Source organism: Abramis brama (assembly GCF_963993115.1).
Source record: "Abramis brama genome assembly, chromosome: 15".
In the NCBI taxonomy this organism is placed as follows: Eukaryota; Metazoa; Chordata; class Actinopteri; order Cypriniformes; family Leuciscidae; genus Abramis; species Abramis brama.
The window spans coordinates 11,283,086-11,308,935 of NC_139977.1; the positions used below are offsets into that span (position 1 = coordinate 11,283,086).

At 37.8% G+C, this 25,850-nt stretch overlaps 1 protein-coding gene across 3 annotated transcripts in view; it reads left to right on the top strand.

The window, feature by feature from the left end:
* The window catches only part of sgcd (sarcoglycan, delta (dystrophin-associated glycoprotein)), a 205,297-nt gene that overhangs the window by 150,913 nt on the left and 28,534 nt on the right, over positions 1 to 25,850 (top strand). For all 3 annotated transcript variants that reach the window (XM_084136910.1, XM_084136908.1, XM_084136909.1), the window contains exons 3-5: positions 6,583 to 6,684; positions 14,847 to 14,934; positions 17,415 to 17,534. In XM_084136910.1, the coding sequence (XP_083993036.1) occupies positions 6,583 to 6,684; positions 14,847 to 14,934; positions 17,415 to 17,534 (310 nt within the window). The remainder of the gene's footprint in view (positions 1 to 6,582; positions 6,685 to 14,846; positions 14,935 to 17,414; positions 17,535 to 25,850) is intronic.

Here is a 25,850-nt window from a genome sequence, read left to right on the forward strand (position 1 = left end):
CTTAAGTACCTCTCTATGAAGACGACGCTCCTGGTTGCTTTGGCCTCCATCAAGAGGGTAGGGGACCTGCAGGCATTTTCGGTTGATGAAGCATGCCTGAAAATTTTGCCCAAGGTTCCCACCACTCCCTTCAGGGACCAGGTGGTGAACCTGCAAGCGCTGCCCTTGAAGGAGGCAGACCCAGCCTTGGCACTGCTCTGTCCAGTACGTGCCCTTCGTGCTTACGTAGACAGAACGTGGTGTTTCAGGACCTCGGAACAGCTCTTTGTCTGTTTCGGTGGGAAGCTGAAGGGAAAGGCTCTCTCCAAGCAGAGGTTGTCTCACAGGATAGTGGACACTATTGTCATGGCTTACCAGGCGCAGGGCCTGCCATGGCCCCTAGGGGTGAAGGCACATTCCACTCGGAGCGTTGCTTCCTCCTGGGCGCTAGAGCATGGTGCCTCGCTAACAGACATCTGTAGAGCTGCAGGCTGGGCAACACCTAATACATTCACAAGATTCTACAGTCTCCGTGTAGAGCCAGTGTCCTCTTGTGTACTCACTCCCTGTGGCCAGTAAGTAGGACCTGCGTCATTGCTTGCTGTCGTAACGTCTCCATTCCCTCCTTCAGGGTTACATACGTAACCGAGACGTTTACTGACGTCTTTCCACGGTTGAAACAACACTCCTTCTGATGTTCATTCATGTTTATTTGATGCTATAAATTAACTAGAAGGAAGAGATGACCGGTTCACGAGCAGCTTTAACTGAGTCTCTACAGCGATCTGTCATGACACATTAAAGTATCACAAAACGCTATTTATCTGCTCTGTCCTGTCTGTCAGTGTGTTGTTAGTATCCTCTTTGCTCCGCAATGTATTTTTCATGCCTGAGAACATGGTGTGGCGTGAGAGCAGCATGGCTTTTCGGACATAGGAACAGTAACTAAAGGGGTGGATCTTTGCGAACGGTCAATTACAGTACTCACGAGTTGCTGAAGCACCTCCGCTATTTTTTGTCAGCATTTATCTTGTTTCACTCTTTCGTGATATTTCATAAAGTCTGGAGTATTATTGCCATAGTTCCAAAAACCTTTCCTCCATTGCATAATTCAACCTAGCAGCACCAATATCATCAGTCTTTCAGTCTGCCATGTTTGAAAACTGTGTACGGAAGAGCTTATGTGCTTCTATTGGTCCGAAAAATAAAAATAAAATGCTAGTCTTTCTGTTGTGACACCGTGAAGCGTAGCAGAAGCAGCGTCGGTTGTCTTTCACTATGACACACTATGGCTACGAGATGAAACTATTGATTCTTGCGTCCCGACACCCATTGTCATTTACAAATCACTACATCAAACGGATCATGCCAAAATTGGGCTGATATCATGTAGTCTGAACCCGGCATATGGGACAATGCAATATAATTATTTATTCATTCTCATGTTGCTCCCAACCTGAATGTTGGAAGAGATTTTTGGAAGAGTCTTTAAAGTCGGCATGAAATGGAAATTGCAATAGTATTTTCTTCCCTATTGTAGTGTATATCTGTGTGAAACAGATTCTGGAACAAGAAAATGTAGGGCGGGATTGTCCATCGGGAATTAATTGGATCATTATTGTTTGCTATTGCTGCGATGTCATGTGAGTGACAGGTTGTCCCGTCCTCACGTCGAATCAGTAAACACATCATCAGAGAAGAGATGTTGCTGCAAGAGATGGATGGATGGATGGATGGATGGATGGATGGATGGATGGATGGATGGATGGATGGATGGATGGATGGATGGATGGATGGATGGATGGATGGATGGATGGATGGATGGATGGATGGATGGATGGATGGAGTGCCGTCACAGAGCGGCAGTAAGATTGCATTTTAAAGCGCAATCACATTTTTTTATCTGAAAAATCGCAAATTGTGCAGCCCTTGTTTGTGTACATGTTCACAAATAAGATATGTTGAGATAGCTTTGGTAATGGAAGCTATCATTTAGATATAAATCTGATAGCTCTGGTGGAGGAAGCTACCCTATTCATGGCTTTACAACCTTGGCAACAGAATGACTTTTAAATTGTGGGGAATGAAGATGGTTGGGTTGTAATGTCACTATATGGTGAAGACTGGGCTCATAAATATTAATTAGCTTGCACTGACATTGCTTGGTAATCTTCCTAGACCATCCAGTCATGTTAGCTAATTAAGATTCAAGAGCTAAACCTTCACCTAACTGTTTCGAAATTGCTATCCTTTGCAGTGTGCAGATGTGTTTGACTTGTACAGCCTTGCATACTTTCTGTGCTTTTTTTTGGCATTGAGATGCACATATCAAGCCAGTTTTATGCTTGCTCAGATATTTTTTTATTTTTTTTCTCGTCATTTCCTTTTAATAATAATGAATACATAATCAAGAGATTATGTAGGAGAGCGCATCTCCGAGGTGTCAAACCTCAAATGTCATCAAGTCAACATAATAATCATAGCCAATCATAATAGTCACAAACTCAAATGAGGGGAAGGATAGTCATTCACTACCCTTCCCCTCATTCATTTTTTAAAGTTAGACATCAGCCTTCTTACTATTCCTCAGTCTATTCATTATTAACAATATAACAAAAACATTTAAGAATGTCTGTTTTAGAATGTCCCCCCTGTGCATCTACCAACCCCGAAAACGTGAAAAGTGACAACCCAGTAACTTTGTTTTGGTAAGACTTTCTCTGCAAGCATGTGGAAAAATAAGCCAATCAGATTTCGCTCCCCTTCTGACGTAGGAAGTGGATCTTATTATAATATTACCGCCCCTTAATCTGCACGTTTCCAAACACGGCACCGCCATTTGGTTTTCGCAAGCGACAACACTGTAACCAGTTCTAACGCAATAGCAAAAGTTCTGTCATTGGCTGCACAGACGAGCACAGATCACTATTTGACAAAAAAAATGTCACAGCTGTCTTATAAAGACCTCAGGGAAGTGTGTCAACTTGTGTATAAGTTAAACATGACAGTATGCAAGTCAATGAGATGAATCAATGTAACTTCACTACAACTACAAATGTGTCCACTAACCATTCAGAAATGTTCAGGTGCAGTCTAAAAGTTGCAACATCTTCCTGAGTCTCTCCGTAAGGCTGCACTCATTTGCATTTAAAGGGACACACACAAAAAATGCTTGGTTTTGCTCACACCCAAAAAGGGGCAAATTTGACAAGCTATAATAAATTATCTGGGGGGTTTTTTGAGCTGAAATTTCACAGACACATTCTGGGGACACCATGGATTTACATTACATCTTGTGAAAAGGGGCATAATATGTCACCTCTAAAATATCAGGAGAGTTCTATACGGTTCTATATTGCGGAAGTTAGAGATTAGATATAGATCCGGGTCGTTTAAGACCCGGATATGTAATAATGACTGACAAAACATTTATGCATTAAAGGGTTAATCCCAAATCATTTTATTATGTTGATAGCCTGATGAGTCAAATTCACAGGTGAAGTGAATATCATTGATCATCTTCTAACAAGGCCACATATAAATGTCTGGGTAGATGGTAGGCAAACAATCAGTTCTCATAATCAACATGTTGAATGCAGGAGAATTGACTTTGACAAGGGCCGAATTGTTATGGCAAGGCAACTGGGTCAGAGTATCTCTGAAATGGCAAGATTTATGAGTTGCTCCTGGTCAGCAGTGGTGTGAATTTACCAACACTGGCCCGATGAGGGATAAACTATAAACCGGCGACTGGGTGTTGTCAAGCTCATCGATGTGCAAGGGCAGCAAAGGCTATCCCCTATGGTCCGAGCCAATAGAAGGTCCACTGTGTCACACAGCACACAAAAATGATGGTTATGGGGGGAATGTGTCACAATCGAATGGGGCTGTGTAGCCACAGACCAATCAGAGTGTCAATGATGACCCCTGTCCACCTTCGAAAGTACAATACTTTATACAAGAAAATATACAGTTGTTTTTATATTTTAGAAAGGGGGTCCCATCATAGCCCAAGGGGAAATGATCACACTTGGAGGTCTGGAACCTAGAAGTAATTTTTCTGCTAATTCCGCAATAGCTTATTCGCAAGATCTGTGTCTTTCTCCCTTCTTTCTTTCTTTTTAAAGCACTCTAAACTGTCCCTCCCCTCAATGTCACAGCATCAGATAAAGGAGATTGTTTTTTCACCCGACCCCTCTTTGCAATTCTTGTCTCCTCTCTCACACATTCTCTTCCACAATAAATATCAAACAGCCAGTGCAGTGACACTGGTGGTGGAAATCAGTTTACTCCTTGATGCTGCATAAACTGTGTTACGCCAGAGGAGGTTTGTTGATTCCCGCATGGTACCGTGCGGAAACACACCTGAGAGTTTTCGGCCTTTCTGTCAGCTGCTGCAAAGATGCCTGAATAATTCATCATATTCTTTGTCTTTCCTCTGCCCATATCCGCCACTCCTTCGATTCTGCTTTGATTCATGTAGAGAAAGACCTGGAAATATTCACTATCATATGGCGCCTAATCTCATTCTCCTTCCTTCCCCTTCTCCTGTATCTTTAATTAGTTTGCATTCTATCACCACAAAAGCCAAGTTTTACTTCCAACCTTCCAAATAATAAATAAATTTGGGATTTTTGGATCTGGTTTTGGAACATGATAGTTGGTTACAAGCAGCTAATTTTAAGCAGCTACATACATGATTGTAATGTTAAATTTGTTGTTTCATTGTTTCATTTAGTCTTCTTCCCCTTTTATATAGGCTAATAAGGTACCAAATAGTAAACACTGCGATTCCACACACTGACTTTGATTCCTATCCACATGCTAATGTGTCTTCTCAATCCAAACAGACCTGCAAATTGCAACAGCATGACTCAAAGAGTTTGTTACAGAAGTCAAACTTATTCCCCATATTTCCTCATGTTAATGGCAGTTGTGCAAAGAAAATGGCCAGCAGACCAAAGCAGGGTACAATTGTGACAGGCACTTTGATCCTTTGATGTGAACGTTATTAAATATGGTGATAAGAAAAAAAAAAAGAGCTTGTGAGGGATGGGAAGTGGCAAAAGATTCCTCACCAAAGGCTTCAGACTTCAAAGCAAACAGTCTATGTTTACTGTAAGAGTAATGTTAAAATAGCAAGCTGAGCTATTGGGACCTTGTATCAAAACACATTTGCATGCATTTAATGCTTAGTGCAGGCCCGGAGTGGCCATCGGGAGAACTGGGAGAATTCCTGGCGGGCCGCCCTAAGGTTGGGCTGGCAGGAACCTTCCACTTGGTTCGATATAAACACAGTTTCACATGGGATGTGGAAAGCACAAGTCCCTAGTTCATTTTCAATGAGAGACAAACAAAACAGTCAAATCGTGGGCGGTTCTAGTGGCAAATACGATGTGCAAGCAGTGCTCGTACACCCGAAAGCCCGTCACTTGCACGTGCAGCTCTTCGTAGTTGTTATAAATATTATTATATGGTGTAAATATATAGTACATCCTAAGGGAAGTGCTATGTCTACAATAAATATGGCTACACTAATTTCACATTAGTGAAATTTGGGCACATTTTATTTTATATTGTCAATAGAAAACCAAACACCTTTTTTGTTGCTCAACGCGGCAAATTCTTTCATTGATTCCTATTGAAATTATGGAGTTTCGTATGGCTCACGAAAAGTGCTGAAGGTTTGTTGAATCTGCTTGCTTTGTTAAAGTTTTCCTTGTCAATGGAAAGTGAAATATTTGTTATTATATTACTTGATTTGAATCACTTGATGTTCTTCTGGGATTTCTGTTGAGGAGATTTTTTGACTAAACAAATCTGGATTTGGTGTTGATTTTTTTTACTGCTAAAAACAAGGGGGGATGTATTATTTTTTTATCTGAAAATATATTATTTACACCTTGTTTTTCACTGAAATTTTCTGCAAACTGCCTAAAACTTGTTGTGACATGAGGGTTCTGGACCCCAGTTTGAAAACCACTGTTTTATAAATCTATAATTGTCTATTTTAATTCTTTAACATCGAAAAACATCTGAGGGATGTCTCGTTGACATTATATAAATCACTGTAGAAAAAAAAAAGAAAGAAGTTTAAACAGTGTTTTTGTTTTCTTATTTTCCAGTGAAAACACCCTTAAAAGAAGACACTGTAGATTTATTGAGAAGCACAATCATGTAAAATATTAATACTTGTTTTCAGAAAATATACATTGAATTATTATTATTATTTTTTTACCTCATTGGCATTTTTTTAAGCATAAATGTAAAAAAGTTTTGAGAGGTTTTATGTTAATTGATAAAGAAGTCTTGCTTTAAATTTAGCTTTTTAAAATGTCATTTTGCTTTCCATTTAAATATTATTTAACGAATGTTTACAATTTGTTACTGGACAAAAATACTGATTAAGATATATTTGTTTAAGACAAAGATTCATTCATTTATTGCAGTGAGGCAAATTCTAATTACATAAATTTCTTCCAAATTACTTCCATGTCATAATCTAAAAATGTTTTTAAAAAAACTCTATTCATTCATGTCATTAACCTGTTGTATTTCTCTCTCCCTTTCTTTTCCTCTCTTTCTCTCCACCTCTTTCTACAGGATGGCATGGGTAACCTGCGTATCACAGAAAGAGGCCTGAAACTGGAGGGCGATTCGGAATTCCTTCAGCCGCTGTATGCCAAAGAAATCCAGTCCAGACCAGTAAGTGCACATCAGGACCTGACAGCATGGTGTCTGCGCGATAGCAAGGAGGACATACATTCTCTCTCTCACACAATGTCCGGGCGTAATAATATCAGTGAGGCTGCAGTGGATGGATGGCTTGATAATGTGTAGGGTGCTGGCGTTATCTCATCTGTCTAGCACGAGTGAGACTAGAGAGAGTGAAAGACAGAGTGATAGAAAGAAACAGACAGAGGAGATGAGGTGAGGTGAATAGCAATGGCCTGATAGGACTGGTGATGAGAGGAAACTCCCATCCACTGCAGTAGGAAATGAAAGACTCATGGTATGCATGCATGGTAAAAATAAACGACGCAAAGCAGAAAACGTGGAGGGAAGCGCTTTTGAGTACCAACATTTTTGCCATTTTGGGGGTCAGGGACATGTTAACTTACTGGAGTGGGATTTTTCTCCAAGATAGCAATCATGATGATAAGTGTGTTCATTAATTATGGATGAAATTGATTCCTCTTTCGCATTTACTTGCACTTGAATGGACACATACACACAAAATGATGTCAAAATACCTGTCTCGACAAGTTTTCTCTTATATCATAAGTGAACAGTTGAGAAAGAAACCGGATGTGTGTCAGTGTATTCAGTCTGTGCATTGGGCCTTAAAGTGACAGCAGCCTAATTTTCCTGCTGTTGTCTGTGTCGTTAATGTTAATAGAATACAATACAGCTTTAACAAAGATGAACCTATATTTAATTTCTACAATGAACAAATTTTACACTTAGGCAGCTTGTAGGATAAGTGTGCCGCGTAAAGTTAGCCTGGCAAGCCAGACCTACATCAAGATGTTGGGTCTGGCAACTCACCATTGGCACGGCTCAATCCGAAGAGCGGGATAAACGGTTGTCTTTCAAATTCCCTCTGCACGCAATAGGATAGCGCTACAACCAACCAGAGCGTTTTCCCTCCAGCGGAGCTAGTTGATAGATTCAACTTTTGCCGTATCTGGTCGGCAAAACTACGAACACATCTTCCTCTTTTAAGAATGACTTAAGTGCCGTTCTTTGTTCTTTTCTCTAAGAAAAGTTTAACTCCAAGTCCTCCAGAGTCGCGGCCAAAGCCGATTCGAAAGACTGTTGTTCACCAGCAGCAGCCATTCTTTGTTTTCAAGTTCAAATTCACGCAAAACCGTCACAACTCTGCCATCATTATGTTAAGCCCGCCCACCGACTCTATACACCATTTGATTGGCCTGATTAGAGTTTGTTTTTTCCAGCTCGACACTCAACGGAGAGTTGCTAGACTACCTTGGCTGCATATATAGATAGATATATAGATATAGACTGTATATACAGTATATGTATATATATATATATATATATATATATATATATATATATATATATATATATATATATGTATATATATATATATATATATATACAGTATATGTATATATATATATATATATATATATACAGTCGTGCTCAGAATTAATCATACCCCTGGTGTTTTGGAGGAAAACATTTATTTTATAATGTGATTTCCCCCCCACTTTCAATTCTTTTACTTTATTTATATATATATATATATATATATATATATATACAGTATATATATATATATATATATATATATATATATTTTTTTTTTTTTTTTTATTTATTTTTTTTTCAGATGCTTTCATTCAAAGCAAGTTGCAGAAGATGCATTGCAGGAACATTCCCATAAAGTGCCATAGGCACAGAACTGTAACCACAGTAACTCACCAGATGTTGCCACTCTTCTAGTTCATAGCAACCTGGGGATGCATCTACCAACCAATTGATCCGCTAGTGCTTAACTGACTGCCACATACTGAAGCACACAAAATTTAATGGAATTTTATTTTTTAAATAAAGGATATCAAATAATTTACTATAATCAGATTCATTAAAATAGAAATTAAACGTTTTACTACTATTCTTCATTATTTCACACTCTCTTTTGTGATGATGCCTTCAAATGTAATATTCCAAACCTTTTTTTTTTTTTTTTGATGTATGTTAGATGGTACATTTTAGATGTTATAGATGGGTCCGTGTACTTTTTCGTTCATTCATTATTCTATTTCAGAATGAAAGATGAAATTTAAAAAAGGGTGCAGCTTTGTTTTTTGTTTAAAAGAAAAAAAGCAGAAATGGCTGTATTTTGTTTTCCAAATGTATTGTTGTCATCAAATAATAGTATTAGAAAATTGGACGACATTTCCGATCGTTTTTTAATTTGTAATATTTATTTGTACGTTTATTGTATTTCATTTGACTGATCCTATCTTTACCCGGAAGTAAATTACACCGTCGTGCGAAGTCATAGATATATACACTAGATGTCGGACATGTAACCTATTTATGTCCGACACGTATTTATCATTGAGTCCAGAGAAAATGTAAGGTTTTGATATTAAGATAATCTACTTCTTTTTCAAAATATAATGCATAGTGTTAGTAGGCCTAAGTTTATTAGTCACATTCTTCCACTTGAGTAAATTTAGAATGAACTATCGCTACTTATAGGCCTATATATATATATATATATATATATATATATATATATATATATATATATATATATATATATATATATATATACAGGGTGCGATTTGAGAAAAAAACAGAGGGGGGGATGTTTTGAAACATTTTTATTCATAAAAATAAATCATGAGAACATGAACTTCATCACTGCATTTGCAGGAATTGTAAAATCTTTTTTCTTATTAACTCATGAAGTAGCCTAACGCAATATTTTTACTCTAATAGCTTATCTTTCCCAACACTGTGGTCCTTGTTCATTTGAGTCAACCTGGGACTGTGAGTTGGGAGTTGCCGTCCATCGTACATGTAGTAACATTCTCATTTGCAGTTTTAGGTTTTAGGTTTTTTTGTGACGGTCCTGTAAAATATGATGATATGCTGCTCTGGACCCTTTTCATTGTTCCCAGCTAGCTAGCGAGTTTTCGTGTTGAAATATTACATAAATATTTGTACTTGGTGACATTCTGAAAAGCCGTACATGGATCAAAGCTAATGGACAGGATCAGATACATTAGCCGCAATGTCATCTATTGTCATAGGCTATATCAGCCTCTGCTGAACCATGGATTGATTGCAAAGTTAAACCATCACAGTAGAAACAGTTTTACTGCTGCTGTTAAAGTAATAACGTTAACTTTACATCGCGATACTGAGATACAGTGAAATGATAGAAAAGACAGATGCATTATAAATCCGTGTTAGTCAATTCGCCTCATTCACGTCTACGCTCCGCGCTAAACGCCTCATTCAACGCCTCATTCAGGACATCTAGACGCGTGTAAATACGTCTTTACATTGACTTAACATTGAAATCACTCGCGCCAGACGCTCAAGAGTGAGTGAGCAATCAAAAAAACTTTGCTTTAGCCCAGGCACGGCGCCAGGATTCCGTTTTGGATGGGCCAGACCAATTGTGGGTGGGCCTTAAATTAAAAACGTTAAATTAAAAACGTTATCCAATCACTGTTTAACCTAATAAAAAAATATTGACTAATATAGCCTACTGTTATATTATCTGTGCGTATACATAATCTAGATTTTAATAGCTTGATGCTCTTTAAATATTTTGTTGCATAGTTAAAAGTTTCGGTGCATAGGACGGACCTATCCGCGGTCGCTCTTCATGGTTCTGACAAAAGAAGAGCGCTTTGGAATCTCCATTACGCATCATACCTGGGCTGCATTTTCCATTGACGTTGTCTCTTAGCACGCTACTAAGACTCTTAAAGTATAACTTAACTAAAGGTATACTACCACTAAAAGTATATCATTGCTAGGCGTCTTCAGGGCTATCATCCACTCGCGAGGCAGAGGCGCTGGCGCCCTCCTAGCAACGGCGCTGTTTTTGGTAAAACATGATTTTGGACACTTCATTAAGTTTTGTTTTGTAGAAAACTCTTTTTAAAAGATTTTCGTGATCAATGTTTTATCAACCAATTGCCCGTATTTAATAAATAAGAAGCAAATATATAGCAGGCAATGTAATAAGGCGCCGGCACAATCACTTGCATTGCACGTGAACTGGAGGGCGCCAAAACTCAGCTTGTGCCTCACAGATTTGAGAAGTATGGGCTATCTATTACAGAAAGCTTGAAATGTCTACTTTTAAACGAAAATATTCAAAACCAAAAGAAATAGGCTACTCTCTGATTATGTAATCCATATGAAATGTGCATTTCTCTCTGGCGTTCATGGCAAGTCTGCATCGTCAACTTCATCTTTGCAGCGACACAGAAAACACCTGTTTATTAATAAACAATTAAATGTCTCCTTGCTAATTTAGACACATTCATAATCATTACTTTAACCGGTTCTTTGTGGCAAGATTTATGCGTGCGGTCATAACGCTCATTATCATGTAGGCTATATAGCATATTTAAGTAGGCTAATTAAATAAATATAAAGAGGCGATTTGTCCACGAATGGCTTAAATGATCATCTACTAGTCGACTAGAAAAAAAAAAAAAATTAGTCGGAGGCAGCCCTTATTCCACATATTTTCGAACCAGGCTCAGGCCATTCTGGGTTGAGCGAGCGACCCTGCGGAATGAACGAGCGGAGCGGAATATTCAGAAATGCGCTCTCCGCTCACGAGCTCTGATCGGAACAAACCCGAACCTCACTGTCTGCTGAACTTGCTCAGAAACATCAAAATAGACATAGCCAGCTTTTTAAAATGGTTTTTAAAACTAAACATTTAGACTATTTTAGTATACATTATGAGCTTATTGACGATTTTTTATAATTCTTGACAAAATTAGAATATATTAAAAGTTTTTTTTTGTTTTTTTTTAGTTTTGGGTGGCAATAGGCTATTACTTGTGAGGTGTAACCAATCAGATAGCGCAGTGGGCGGGACATTGAGCAAGTCTGCAGAGTGGTGATTACAGAGAGGCTGCGGCAGCTATATCAGAGCCAGCCAAAGTAGCGCATTTTAAAATAAAATTTACTTTAATCAAACCAGGGATCCGTGATAAGTTTTATTATTTGTCTCGCCACTAGTGTAGTAGCACTGATCACTTTGAGGGGGGGGGGGGGGGGGAATTTATCCCCACCGGGGATAAAAAATTATTAAGCAGAGGCAGGGATACATTGACCAGAAAGGGGGAAATCCCACGCATCCCCCCCTAAGTTTACTCAAGTGGAAGAAAGTGACTAATAAACTTAGGCCTACTAACACTATGCACTATATTTTGAAAAAGAAGTAGATTATCTTAATATCAAAACCATACATTTTATCTGGACTCAATGATAAATACATGTCTGACCGTGTCGGACATAAATAGGTTACATGTCCGACATATAGGCTATCTATGACTTCGCACGACGGTGTAATTTACTTCCGGGTAAAGATAGGATCAGTCAAATGAAATACAATAAACGTACAAATAAATATTACAAATTAAAAAACGATCGGAAATGTCGTCCAATTTTCTAATACTATGACAACAATACATTCGGAAAACAAAATACAGCCATTTCTGCTTTTTTCTTTTAAACAAAAAACAAAGCTGCACCCTTTTTTAAATTTCATCTTTCATTCCGAAATAGAATAATGAATGAACGAAAAAGTACACGGACCTAGATGTTTAGATGTTTTATTCAGAAGGTCACAGCATATGAATAATTGAACACCTGTTGCATTCCTGATGTTTCTCTGTGTAAACAACTCTCATATGATGAATCTGGTTCACATTTCTATTACTTTGAGACTTTAATGTCAGAATTGACCTTGTTTACTTTGTCATTGCACATTTTAGTTTGTATTCTGCACGATTCACAAAAAATGTCTTCTTTAAAAATTTGCTCTGCCTTTAATTTCCTTTTCGGCTGGTGTCACAAATCCTTCCAACTTTTTCTAACCCCGCCTCTTTAATAATCACCTGGTCGTTTTTTTCTCATTGCATTTCTGAAATATGTCAGATTTTTGTAACATATTGATGTTCATACTGTGTGATGTTCAATCATGTATACAGTATAGTGTTATAATTGATATATAACCAGGGCTTGACTTTAACACTCACCAACTGCGTGTGGACTTCAGCAGTGACTCCTTTTAACCAGTTTGGCGGATTGAATTTTATGTATAATATATACATTTTTCAATTGTAGTCTTTTAAAAAGGCATCTGAAATAATAAACTGAAATAATTAAATAAAATAATAATAAACTATAAAAAGTGCAATGTAGTGTTGTCAAAAATATTGATTTCTCGATACATATCGATACTGAAATATCTGAAACGCTTCCAATAATCATTTCCCACAGAATAGATACACGATACAAGCTGCACTTTCTAATCTCTCATCTCTCCGACAACAAGTAACACACAAACCCGCCTCCCCTCACTCACTAATTGTATTTGCTCTGGATGAATATACACCCAAAGTGTGTGAGCATAAAGCCTCTTCTCAGTACAAAATTTAGTTATTTTTCGCTGCTTGTTGCGCTTAAACAGTCAAATACACACAAAGTAATGTCAAAATGCCGGTCTTGGCGAGTGTTAACGTATGTTTTTATGTGAATGTAAACAGTACGTCAGGTCTTAAAGTGACAGCAGCCTAATATACCTACTGCCAAATTATGAGATTATATTAAAATATCTATATGGCAGTTTTTCCCCATGGTATCGATGTCAAAATTGTGGACAATGAAAATGTTGAGTGACTTTGGAAAACCACTAGCCACAGTGGCTGGTGAGTAAAAAAGTTAATGTCAAGCCAACAACCAACAAAAAACAAAAAAAAAAACCTTTAGAATTTAAGATGTAAATATGTATTTTCCTGATTTAAATTTCCTCAATGGCAAGGAATGTAATGAAAGATATGTGCATATCAATATAGCTTGTGTTCCTCTTAATTAGCCTCACACAACTGCAGTAGACATTTTTTTCTGTTTCTGACCTATTTTTTGCAGATGTTCCCACAATAATGAAGAGCATCTGAAAAGAAAGCATTTTACACTTGAGTTAAAACAGAGCAGCAAATCTAAAATGCATGATTTAATTAAAGATGTATCTCTGGGTTTTAATGTGCAACACAGTATCTTTATTTAAAGAGTCAACTGAAGCTTGAAATATTGTTCAAGATTATGACAGATATCTGTATTTTGTTTTACTATTTTCAGCTGTATGCAGATTAATGCCTTGCATTTATATATATATATATATATTTATATATATATATATATATATTCTTGGAGGAGACCATCTGCCCAACACTTAAATCAACCCAGACATGCATGCTGTGTTAATGTTTGATCAGCCCCTAAGCATAGAGAGAAATCTTTACCAAGTGTTTGCACAGAACCCTGCCTGAGGAGAGACTTCACAAATGCTTATATTGTGCACTCACAGGCGAACGTGTAACACTGCAAAATATTTTTTAACAAGTATTGTTGTCTTATTTTCCTGATACAATATTTAAACAGCCTTAAAAGACACATTCACCTGATTAGCATGACTACATAAAATATTAAGACTTGCTTTCGGAGAATGTATCTTGATTGTGTGTATTTTGCACTGGCTGATTTTTTCATGAGAGAGAGAGAGAGATTCAGAGTTCAGTAAAGGTACAGTAAGCAATTTCTGATAAACACTGTTGAAAGTGGATTGGACCAATCACCACAACAAACTTGTAGCCAATCAGCAGCAGGGGGCGTGTCCACTCATTATTGGGGAGGAGAGAGTGAGCTAGAGGGAGATTTGAAGAAAGACTGTTGAAAGAGAGACGGCTGAGAGACATTACATTCCTTGTCGTTAGTGCGTCATCTTCGCTTTATTTTTCAAGAAGCATTATTTTGCTTTGCTTCTGCCATGATAAAGAGACATCTATTCTTGCATTACGTGTTTGGGCATTTTTGGGGGGCGGAGCTATGAGCAATGGTGTGTTTGTTTGGGTTGATTTGAAATATCAACAGTGTTCAACAATGATTCTCAGAAATCGCTTACTGCACCTTTAACATAACAATTGCAGGTTACCACTTTTTACAGTGTGGAAGACAATTTGTATTTTTCTCTTTTTTTGCATTACAAGTAAAAAAGTTGCATTTATTTATTTATTTATTTATTATTTATTTATTTATTATTTGTTAACTCTTCTTTTTAATGTCAGGGAAGCCCATTGTTCCTGCAGTCTTCTAAGAACGTGTCTGTCAACATCCTCAACGAGAAGAAGCAATTAGTATCTCAACTCGTTGCAGGTAAGCACACAAATACAAACACACTTAAGCTAAGAATTGTTTAAAACCCCTCATGCAACCCCTTTGTGATAATTATAATGGTCTTGCTCCCCAAGATTTCGCAGACTATAAATCGGAATGAAGATTTCTCGCCCCATCTCTGTGGGCGTTTATATTAGGGTAGATAGCATGAAATGAAATATTCACTGAACTCAGGAGGCGACTATATGGGCCAATCCGCTCACAGGAGGAAAATGAATCCAGGCAGCAATAATGTTAGATTTTATGGGACAGATGGTTAAATTACTATTTTGAAAGAGTTAAAGGGTTATTTGATAGCCAGATTGTTATAGTCTCATCCTTCTCATGATGTAGCCTTTATAACTGTGACTAGAGACTTCATTACAGCGCAGTAATTGCATGTGCACGGATGCATGTCCTGGTTAATAGCGTACTAGTAAGGCTATATTTTAATGAAAGTAATTTAGCCTTAAATGGACTAGTTAAGTGACTTTCACTTGAGTTATGGTGCTAGAACAACTGTATACAAAACTAAATTAAGTGGAAGTGTAAGAACAAGTATATGTTTCATTCATTGAATTCTAATGTGCATTGTATACTAGCTGGTCAGAAAAGTCATGAATGTGGCAAATGGCAAATATTTTAATTGCTTGCTGCTTGTTAGTATATATTTTAGAGATGTAACGGTACACAGACGTCACGTTTCGGTTACATAGATCGGTTTTGGGGTCACGGTTCGATACGAGTTTGGTACAACAGGAAAAAGCAACAAACCCCTAATACTATTTTTTTTTTTATTATTATTATTATTATTATTTTTTGAACATATTGATGTACAGTATTACAGTTTGTTTCACCTAGTGGCACTCAGTCTCCCTGAGGTATTTGGCATAGTACTGCCTCCTTTAGTGTTTTAAGCAGTAAACAGAATGCACTCTTGCATAGGTCCTATTTTTTTGTAGGGCTAGTAAAAAACAAAAGTTATCTGGTTCACAATCAGCTACAATACTGAAAAGCATCTCTTGTTTTATACAAAATAAAGTACAAAAGTACAAAATTAAGTACAAAATTAATGGAATAATGAAAAATAAAACTTGTGCAGAGATTCATTGTTGCACTCCTGTAGTCTTTTTCTGCCTAGCTTCGGTGATTGGCACATCTGGATGATGTAATTTGATATTGTTTGAGATTCCTCATTGCTTAAAATAAAAATAAAAAATAAGGAATTGTTGATTTGTTACTCTAACTGAAAGATTGACCAATGTTGCACGGTAAAATGCAACGGCTGTTTTCAAACTCATTGGTTTTATCAAGGTGTTGTGCGCTATGCATGCGCTGTCATTTTCTTCGCGCACAAGAGTTCATTAACATGCGGTGACAATGACGGATGCACAAAGTTAAATATTGCGCTTTTTCAAGAAATCACGGAAAGATGAGCGAGAAGGAGAAAATGTGCCATTGTAAATCTGAGCTTTCTTCACCTTTCCACGAAGAGACAGCGAGTTAAGTGGCACCTGAGGTATTCTATTTCCAGGATACGCACATTTAATCACTGGACTATAAATCGGCATAATGCCAAATGATTTTGTCTCATAACAGCGGAATCAACTTAAAATACTCCGTTTGATTCCATTGATTAGCGGACCCCCACCTGCTGTTAGCATTCCATTGACTCCCATTCATTTTGGCGTCACTTTGACAGCGAATAACTTTACATCTGAGGCGTTTAAAGACTCCTTTTGTCCATTGTTAATTTCTAAAGAAACACGACAATGTATAAAAGGCTCCATTACCTTGTATCTTACGTTATGGCCCTGTAGAAGCAATTTTTGTAAAAATAGGCTAACGATTGCGTCATAACCACGCGACTCTGGTAGATAAATTAGATAACAGTAGATAAATTACCGTATGGACAGGAGGAGAAGCTCGCGGGCAATCGGGGGGACGTGGAGGCAAAATGACAAAATAATTAATCAGAATACTTAGCAAAAGTTGCTCCTGCTCCTAGCTCATGGACACCTCCTACTCACGCTCTCCGTCTCTGCAAGTTTCGGAAGGGAATGATTCAGATTTCTCTCGGCACAGCTACTAGAAGACAGACGGGTTGCTCACGTCACATCTACGTCGTCAAGCTCAGTTTGAGTCTGCGCAGTACGCTCAGCCATCAGGAAGCGAGTGCTTCTAATTGACTTCACTTGTCTCCGTTGAATCCAATGGGGTCGCTGTGTCCATTTTATATACTGTCTATGGTTGTGACGGAAAGCAAACAGCGTTGCATTACCGTGCACGCCCCCTTCTGGATTGGAGTGTGGATCGCCTGTGACTGTGTTCACCGAACCGTGACGTACATTCCGTGACGGTTCAGGGTGAATACATGTACCGTTACACCCCTAATATATATATATATAATAATTTGAGCTAGATTCTTTGGTGACACATGGAAAATGTTCTTCATAAACTGTAAAATATATTTTTGCCAGGTTCTCATGGAGTTCATGCACGGGGCAAAATGCTGGAGGTAAAATCAACTGCAGGAAAACTGCTCTTTTCTGCGGACGACCATGAGGTGGTAGTTGGTGCAGAGAGATTACGAGTTATGGGTGAGTGAACATTTAAATTATAACACATTTGAGGGTATTAAACTTTTTTATGCTCACAGAAAGCCTTAGCCCTGTTCCCATCACACAGTTGTTTGGCACAGTCAACAAAGAGAAAGCTGAAGTGCTAATTGAGCCTCACAGAACAAATTTTAACCACAGGCTGGCATGAGACATTGTCCTTCTTGTACGAATTGTGTTGGTAATTGATACAGTGGTATAATTCAATAAGTACATCCTGAGCTTTGATGTCAAAGTCCATTTCACACATTTAAGAACCCTCCAAAAACAATGGCAAAGCAACTACTACAAAATAATGAAACATTTGACATTTATTTGTTGCTTTCAAAAATAAATTCAATACCATTTGCAATAATATTGTCTAACATACAAGTTTTCAAACTGGGGTCTGAGGACAAGGAGGTTTGAGGGGGTGGGGGATTCTACACATGCATTTTTTCAGCGCTGTTAAACTTAACATGTTAAAGTAATCAAAAATTCAGGAAACTCCAAGGTACTCTCTTTAGAAAGATTAAAAAGCCTTTATTGTTATGGCTTGGTCTTTAAACCTTTAAAACACTACGACGCATTTCGGCATACAAGCCTTCGTCAGGGAGTCAACGTGTTAAAGTAATCATTGATTTTGACACAACTACTGAATGATATTGTTGTTTTAATCAAAATGTTATTCCGTTGATTTTTATTTTATTGCTGTATAGTTGATAGAAAGTAAACATTTTCCAGATATTATTTTAACAGTTTTGGCTTTAGTACAGAGACAAAATAGCATCTTTATTATTATTATTATTATGATTATTATTAAAGGCATATTGGCCCATTTATTCTCTAGTCCTATTAGCATGTTGAAAGAATATTGGCACAAATCGTTTTGAAAAGGCCTCTCAGTTTCTGGTCACATTTGGCATGAAAACAAGAAGCACTTGGCAGTGCTTTCCAACATTAAAACCCCAGATGGGTAGAATATATATATTTATGTTTTTTCCCCCCATTTATCTTTTTTTTTTTTTTTTTTTTTTTTTTATGATTTATTTTGGGAGGTGAAAAAAAATCCTGGACTGTTCAAGGTTGTTTTGTGCTGTATTTGATCATGGAGCTTTGCTTGTCTCAAAGGTAGAGCTAAACTTCCTTTAAAGTGATTACTCAAGCCTGTGTACATCCATTTTCCCCCAATGATTTTCCCTAAGCCACAGTTCATTACCTTGCATCCACTCAAACCCAGCAACGGACTGCAGCGAGAACAGGAGTATTTAGAACTGAATGTTTCTCTTTCGGATTTTATCTCAAGTGTTTCTGGGGTGATGCCAGGCATCTGAATTAGTTTGGTGGACCACACAGGGAGGATGTGCACATTTTGAGGTCAGGAAAATCCTGCTACTCTAATACTGAGATAAATGCCTGTCTCCTTTTACGAGTCTATAGCTTAGAAACAATCTTAAGAGCTCCTGCCAATAGATCTACGCTCTAATGTCATGACAGCTGAGAGTGAGTCTAGGGTAAACACAACTTCAATTGCCATCAGAACACATCTGATCAACTCAGAATACAACTTTACACCTGTCAGTCCAAGCAATACTTAACAAATAGCAATGTTCACTCTAATATTTGGTCTTTGACATTGACAAAACCTCTTTCGATTGGGCAAATCTTTCAAAAATCTGACTCAACCAATGACTTGCAGGGCTTGACACCTACTTTTTTCCCCTAGAAAATGAAAAATTTAGGCACAAAGAACTTTATTGCAATGCAAATTGATAAAATAATTTGTTTTTCCTTAATTAAAAGAGATACAATGAGACATAGCAAAATGATTTTATTTATTTGAATTCAAAAAGTACACTAGGTTTTTAATTATTTCAGTAATTGTGATTTTTTTGTTTTTTTATGTAATACTGTTTTTTTATGTAATAATTATGGGATTATGTATATTTTAAACATTGAATTAAATACCAGATACAGTGTATTGTGTAACCAAAATACTAATAATAACTAGGGAAAAAAAATCTGCACAATGCAGGACTTTTAATTATAAACAAGCACCTGGATTTATTTTGAAATGTCTTAACCGCTCCACTTCATGGGGGACTGCCCTCACTGGCCTGAACCCTCGGGTGTCAGGACCTCTTCCCCGCAGCCTTCTGGGAGATAATGACGGTCCTCAGATCCGTCTTACCCCTCGAAGACTGCGGCTGAGAGCGCCCTCCTTGTCCCCAGCCTTTCTGTGGGGGAACACGGGAGGCTACGCTCTGCTTCTTGGTGGCACGGTGTGGAGCTGGCTTTGGAAGTTTGGGGCTGCTCCCGCTCAGCAGCCGCGGAGACATGAGAGCGACGGGGGAGGAGCTTCTGGAAAGCGGCCGCCTACTTGGCTGCCTCCTGGAACCTCTTGACGACTGAAATTACAGCGTCGCCGAAGAGGCCAGAAGGTGACGGGGCGCATCCATAAGAAAATTCTTGTCCTTCTTTTTAATATTGCTTAGGTTGAGCCACAGATGCCTCTCAGTGGCCACCAGGGCTGCCATAGAGCGGCCGATGGATTTAGCCGTCTCCTTGGTGGCCCTGAGAGATAAATCTGTGGCTCGGCGTAGTTCACAAACGTCAGGACCAATTCCCTGCCCTCGTCCATGTCTCCTAACAACACAGCTTGGTAGGCCTGCAGCAGCGACATGGTGTGAAGGCATGCTGCAGCCTGACCAGCGGCTGAATAATCTTTACCCTCTAGCAAAGATGTGGTTCTGACTGGCTTAGTGGGTAATGCCGGGGCCTTTAGGGAAGATGCAGTTAGATGCATCGGGGGAGAGAGCGTCTCTTCCACTTTTGACATCACCCCATAACCGTGCTCTTTATAATTTGATATAGAGGAATAGTTTGATGTTTGTGCACTATACACTCTGTATGAAACCGGTTTCTCCCATGATCTCGACGCCTAAGTGTGGAGATCGGGGAAAAACTGTAGGCCCCGCCGTTGAGGTTGTGATGGCAGGAAGCGTTCGTCCAGCTTGCTTTTGGAATGAACATTCTGCTTATCTGCTGGCCAGTCAATACTCAGTCTTTCAACTGCTCTTGTCACAACCTCAACCAGCTCCTCAAACGCATGAGACTGAGGTGGCGAGTCCTCAGTATCTCTTGCATAGACACTGGTAACATCTAGTTCCTCAATCGGGGCGGAAGGAACCGCAGCGCGTGCTTCCAAACCCTGAGAGAAGGCACTGGACCTTTCAGGTGAAGGCAGAGATAAGGCTGGGCCCGTCTTTAACCCGCTGATAGATTCATTTGCGAACCCCATGACTGCGATCGCCGCTGTGCCTCGGCAGCAGCGGGACCAGAGCCCCGGGGAACCCTAAACCTAACCCTCCATTCGTTGACGTGATTGGTTACAAGGTAGTTTGTGACGTCAGAAACACCAGCGATTTCAAACCGCGTTTTTGAGTCTTTGGTTCACTGCAGTTTTAAGGAGAAAATACTCAGCAATGATTTTGACTGATGAATTTGCACATAGTTTGTCTTAAAAGCATACTTAAAAGGGACTTTAAGTGTATAAAAACTTTAACTCATGTTTATTCAGTGTAATGGAAATAAAAAGTTTATATTTTACTTGACATTTACATTTACATTTTTAGAGGTTAAAAACAGTTTACGAAAGGTTGGTTAAAAAATGAACAATAGGAAACCAACATGAATACAAAGAGTATTTTTACATTTATGCATTTGGCAGACACTTTTATCCAAAGCGACTTTCTATTCACATCCACATTTTATCAGTTGCCATTGCCACACTCTACCTGTTTAAGGAAGGAAGGGTACATTGACAAGAACTTGACATATATATATTTATATATATATATATATATATATATAATATATATATATATATATTTTTTTTTTGTCTATCATGGATACTCTTATATGTTATTGGCCCATTCTTGTCAATTCATATAGCATGCAGAAAGATAGCATTCACCCCAATTAAGTACTATTTTCTTAATTGTGATATCTTCTAAGTTCTTTGAGATACTAGTACTATGTAAAAAGTGGTAACCTGCAATTGTTACATTGAGGAGCTATTTCTACCTGATCTTACCTTTAAATTTAGTTTTGATGGTGTGACCTAATGTATATTTAGGTTTATTCAGTAATGTGTAATAAAAAAAAAAAAAAAATCTTGAATATAATCGATTAGTTTAGAAGTTACCATTTGTAGCACATCTTTTAGGTTACCATTTTTTTCAATACTGAGCGTTCTCTAAAGAACTAGAGATGAATGTTCCTTGTGGGACTTAAAAAGATTCTGCTATGCCATGAAGGCCTTTTTTGCTTCTAATTAGAAGCTTTACTTTAAACAGTGTATGCACAAATACATGAAAACGCATATACAGTCACTAAATGGGATGAATCATAGTTTCATAAAACAATCCAACCTTAAAGTCTTCCAGAACATGAAGAGCTCGCTGTGAAAACTTTTCTTTTCATTCACTCGCTGACTTTTCTTTCATGTGCTCGTCTCAGCGCAGAGGAGAATCATTCCCAGCAGGAGACATTTGATTACAGTATTTTGCAACTCTTTTATGATAAGCAGTGCTTCATCTGATGAGAGACTGCCATAGTATAAGTGTCGGCCCCGATATAAAAGAATACAGAGCAGGGAAGGAAATTCTAAATGTCTCACGAGGGGTGGGGGAGCTGCGGAATTCTGTTCGTATTTTGTTCAGCTCCACAGGAAGAGCAATAAGAGCAAATTAGGACAGACCCTGCAACATCTGCTCAGATGCGTTGCCTTATTTCAATATGAGCTACTGGAAAGACCTTGACTATTTTACTAAGATAGTGGGTTTGTTTATTGTGCTTTTACTTGAGACAAAATTAAGGAAACTGTCACCTACAGTAACCACGAACACTGAAATGCCAAGCATTCAGATTTACTAATGAAATGCTGCAATATTTTCTTGTAAGACTGAAACGAAAGAGTTATTTATATCTGAAACAATGATATGGCCTCCGTGCTGATGTTGTCCCAGGAGCGTTATATTAGTCGGAGCTGAATGTCATTCTTCATTAATTTTAACAATCAGATGTTAAAGAGGGGAAAGCAATTTGCTTGGGTACCAAAGTCACTCCCGAGAGATGCTATGTCAAGCTTCGAGTCTCATAATGTGTGAGTAATTAGGCAATTTTACATAAAAATGTTAGATGGTTTTTAAAAATTGCCTTATGTAGCTGTTCGTTTGTTCCCTTCTTTTGTGTAATCTTTTATTTTATGGTTTCTAGGGGCATAAAGAAATATTAAGGTTGAGACACAGCAGAGAAATAATATGGTGTGATTAAAATTTCTGTTTAAGCTCATAGTGGAGACCAGACATAATCTGTTGATTTCTTTGTAGGGTTTTTAGTAACACTTTGTTTTTAACATTAGTTAATGCATTAGCTATAACATTAACTAATGAGCACAAATATTTTTAATGCATGTATTCATTTTTGTAAATGTTAGTTAATAAAAATACAATTTTATTAGGTATTTAAAGGCCAAGCTTCCGCGGAGAGAGAGGTTGCAGCACGGCAAGTTCAAACTAAACAGACATTTAAGAGATACGGTATACAGTCATACAACTATAAATAGATAATTATGGAGATAAGAGACATTGATTTCAGATTAAACTGTTTTAAAATCGTACCGTTGTAATCCAACAGTGTACAAAACAATAGTCACAAAATGGCAGCAACTGTGATTGTATGAAACAAGAGAGAGCGAGTCCACGATACTGGATGGCATAATTAAATAACTGTACACAAAATATTGATTTGACTGAGTTTTAATATTTTATTAGTTCACCAAATAAAAACTTCCACAAAGAAAAAACGTTCCTATCTGCTGACTTGGACCCGGATGAGCCTGCGTTATCTGCTTTGAGCGGTTGTTATCTGGGAGTAACTTTCCCAGAGCGATTGACCAATCAGAATCAAGTATTCCACAGAGCCGTGTAATAACTAATGTTAACGGATACAAATTTTGTTTTTAAAAATGTATAAGTAATAGAAGTATTGTTAATCATGCATCCATTAACTAAAGTTAACAATTGAAATGTTATTGTAAAGTGTTACTGGGATTTCTTACACTGATTTTAGTGAACATTTGTTGAATTCTGTTCAATGGACTGGTAACACATTCTGTTGACTATAAGTAACGTTGCACCTATATATCTACTAACTGTCATTAGAGTGTTAGTAGAGTATTAGTAGACTGGTAGGTTTAGGGTTAGAATAATTTGACATGTACTTGCAAAGTTACTTATAGTCAGTAGAATGTCTGTTGGAGGAGTTAAAGAGGAGTCTTCTAATACGCTAATGAGAATTAGTTGTCGTGTAGTTGAAAAGTTACTTCTAATCAACAGAATGATTAAAAGGGACCATCAAAATAAAGTGTTACCTATTAAATAGCCAAAATATTTGCCACGAAGGGGGCAGGAATGTGTAGAACTTGTAAATGTTGGGAATTTTGTGGAATTCTGCAACGCTGAGATTTCTGGACAGCTCTGGGGTCACGGGTTTCGCTTTTTGCTCATTCCCTTATCCGTTACCTGCCATTTAGCTTAGCACCTGCCAGCAATTGTAAATCATTCAAATAGGATCTTTAGGCTCATCCCTTGGTTACAGGAATACAATCAAAAAAGCCCAAACTGCACAATCGCTTGAAACCACTGTCATTCGCCCCAGTTTCCTTTCCTAAAGTCTTACTGGAAAATGACTGGGGAGCATCAGTGATGTTGAGAACCTGAGATGAGACATAGCAGCGCTCCGCTGTGATAATCGAAACGGGCCGTGCCAGCGAATTTGCTGAATATGTCAGATTGTGCTTGTAGCTCTTCCTCACCAGAATGTTCAGTGGGATAATGATATTAGCAGTTGGATTATTTGCTTTAATTATAATTAACATGCATTGATTAGCTTCAATTATATTCCAGTGACTCACAGCAGTGGATGTTATTTGTTTGTTTATATATATATATATATATATATATATATATAAACAAATAACTTCCACTGCTGTGAGTCAAATATATATAATATATAAAATAATAAAAACAAGATAATATTTTTGTCTATTAAAGAATATTCAATTAACTGCAATTATCACAGCATGCAGCACTTAATGTTGCCTGTAATTAAAGCTGTTAATTGAATCTATAGACAAATTTGATTCGCTCCTTCTCGACGGGCTTCAATCTCAATGCATTTGTTGGGGCGATGGAGATTAACAGTCTGTGAAATGTGGTACAGGAGGATCCTTTACAGAGGAAATATGGCCCCTACATTTCACTGTTTTATTATGGCTGAATGGAAAATTTGCTGTGCTGAGTGACCATTGGAATTCTGTCAGATGACCATGGTAAGCGGATGATAAAGAGTCTATAAAAGCAGGTAAATTATGGTTAAAGCTCCGCTGTACCCACACACACAGAAATAATTCAGCTTGTCTCTGGTCACCAAGCAAAATTAGATTTTCACATTGAGCACGGTATATTGGTGCTGTGTGTCTCACGTCATGTCTTGTTACCTGAAACCTCATGGCATTATGAGCACACAAACATACCAAGCCATGCCATTTATAAGGGGTGTGATATATGGTTCTTTTTATAACATGCTCTTGGAATTTTCAATAGGAGCTGTATTAGTTGAGGCTACTCACTATTTTGATAATTTAGCCTTACAACAATCATTTTTTCTGTGAGATACAATGTGAAGTGGAGTAAATTTAGTGGTACACATTGAACTATGTGAGCTTGTCTACATACAGTACATGCAGTGTTCAGGCCAAATTACACAATATGCGATAAATGTTGAACACAAACTTCTCCATTCTCTACAGTATTAGAGGGAATAGCTAACTTAAAGTTATTGCTATAAGTTAGACCAATCGCTTTCAGTAGCGAAACAATAGTTTTCAAAACCGTGTTGCAGCAATTGAACACACTCCATTGTGCAGCATAATGTGCACTTAGGAAGTCTGAATCAGTTTGTTTGCACAGTTCATGTAAATCACTAGTCAAATAAATGATTCATCATTCAAATAAATGATTCATTGAGTCTTTTAAGTTTAAAGGGATGGTTCGGAGTAAAATCAACCTAGGGTCCTTTGCACCATGACCTCAAACCAAAAAATTTTCCCTTGGTCGAACATTATTAAAGTTAGAGCTTATTTAGAGATATCAGCCGAATGGCTTAGTGCAGGCGCTAATGGATCCAAGGGTGTATCTCGTAAATTACCCCACTAATAATGCCCAGAATGGTACCAAACTTCTACAGTAGTAC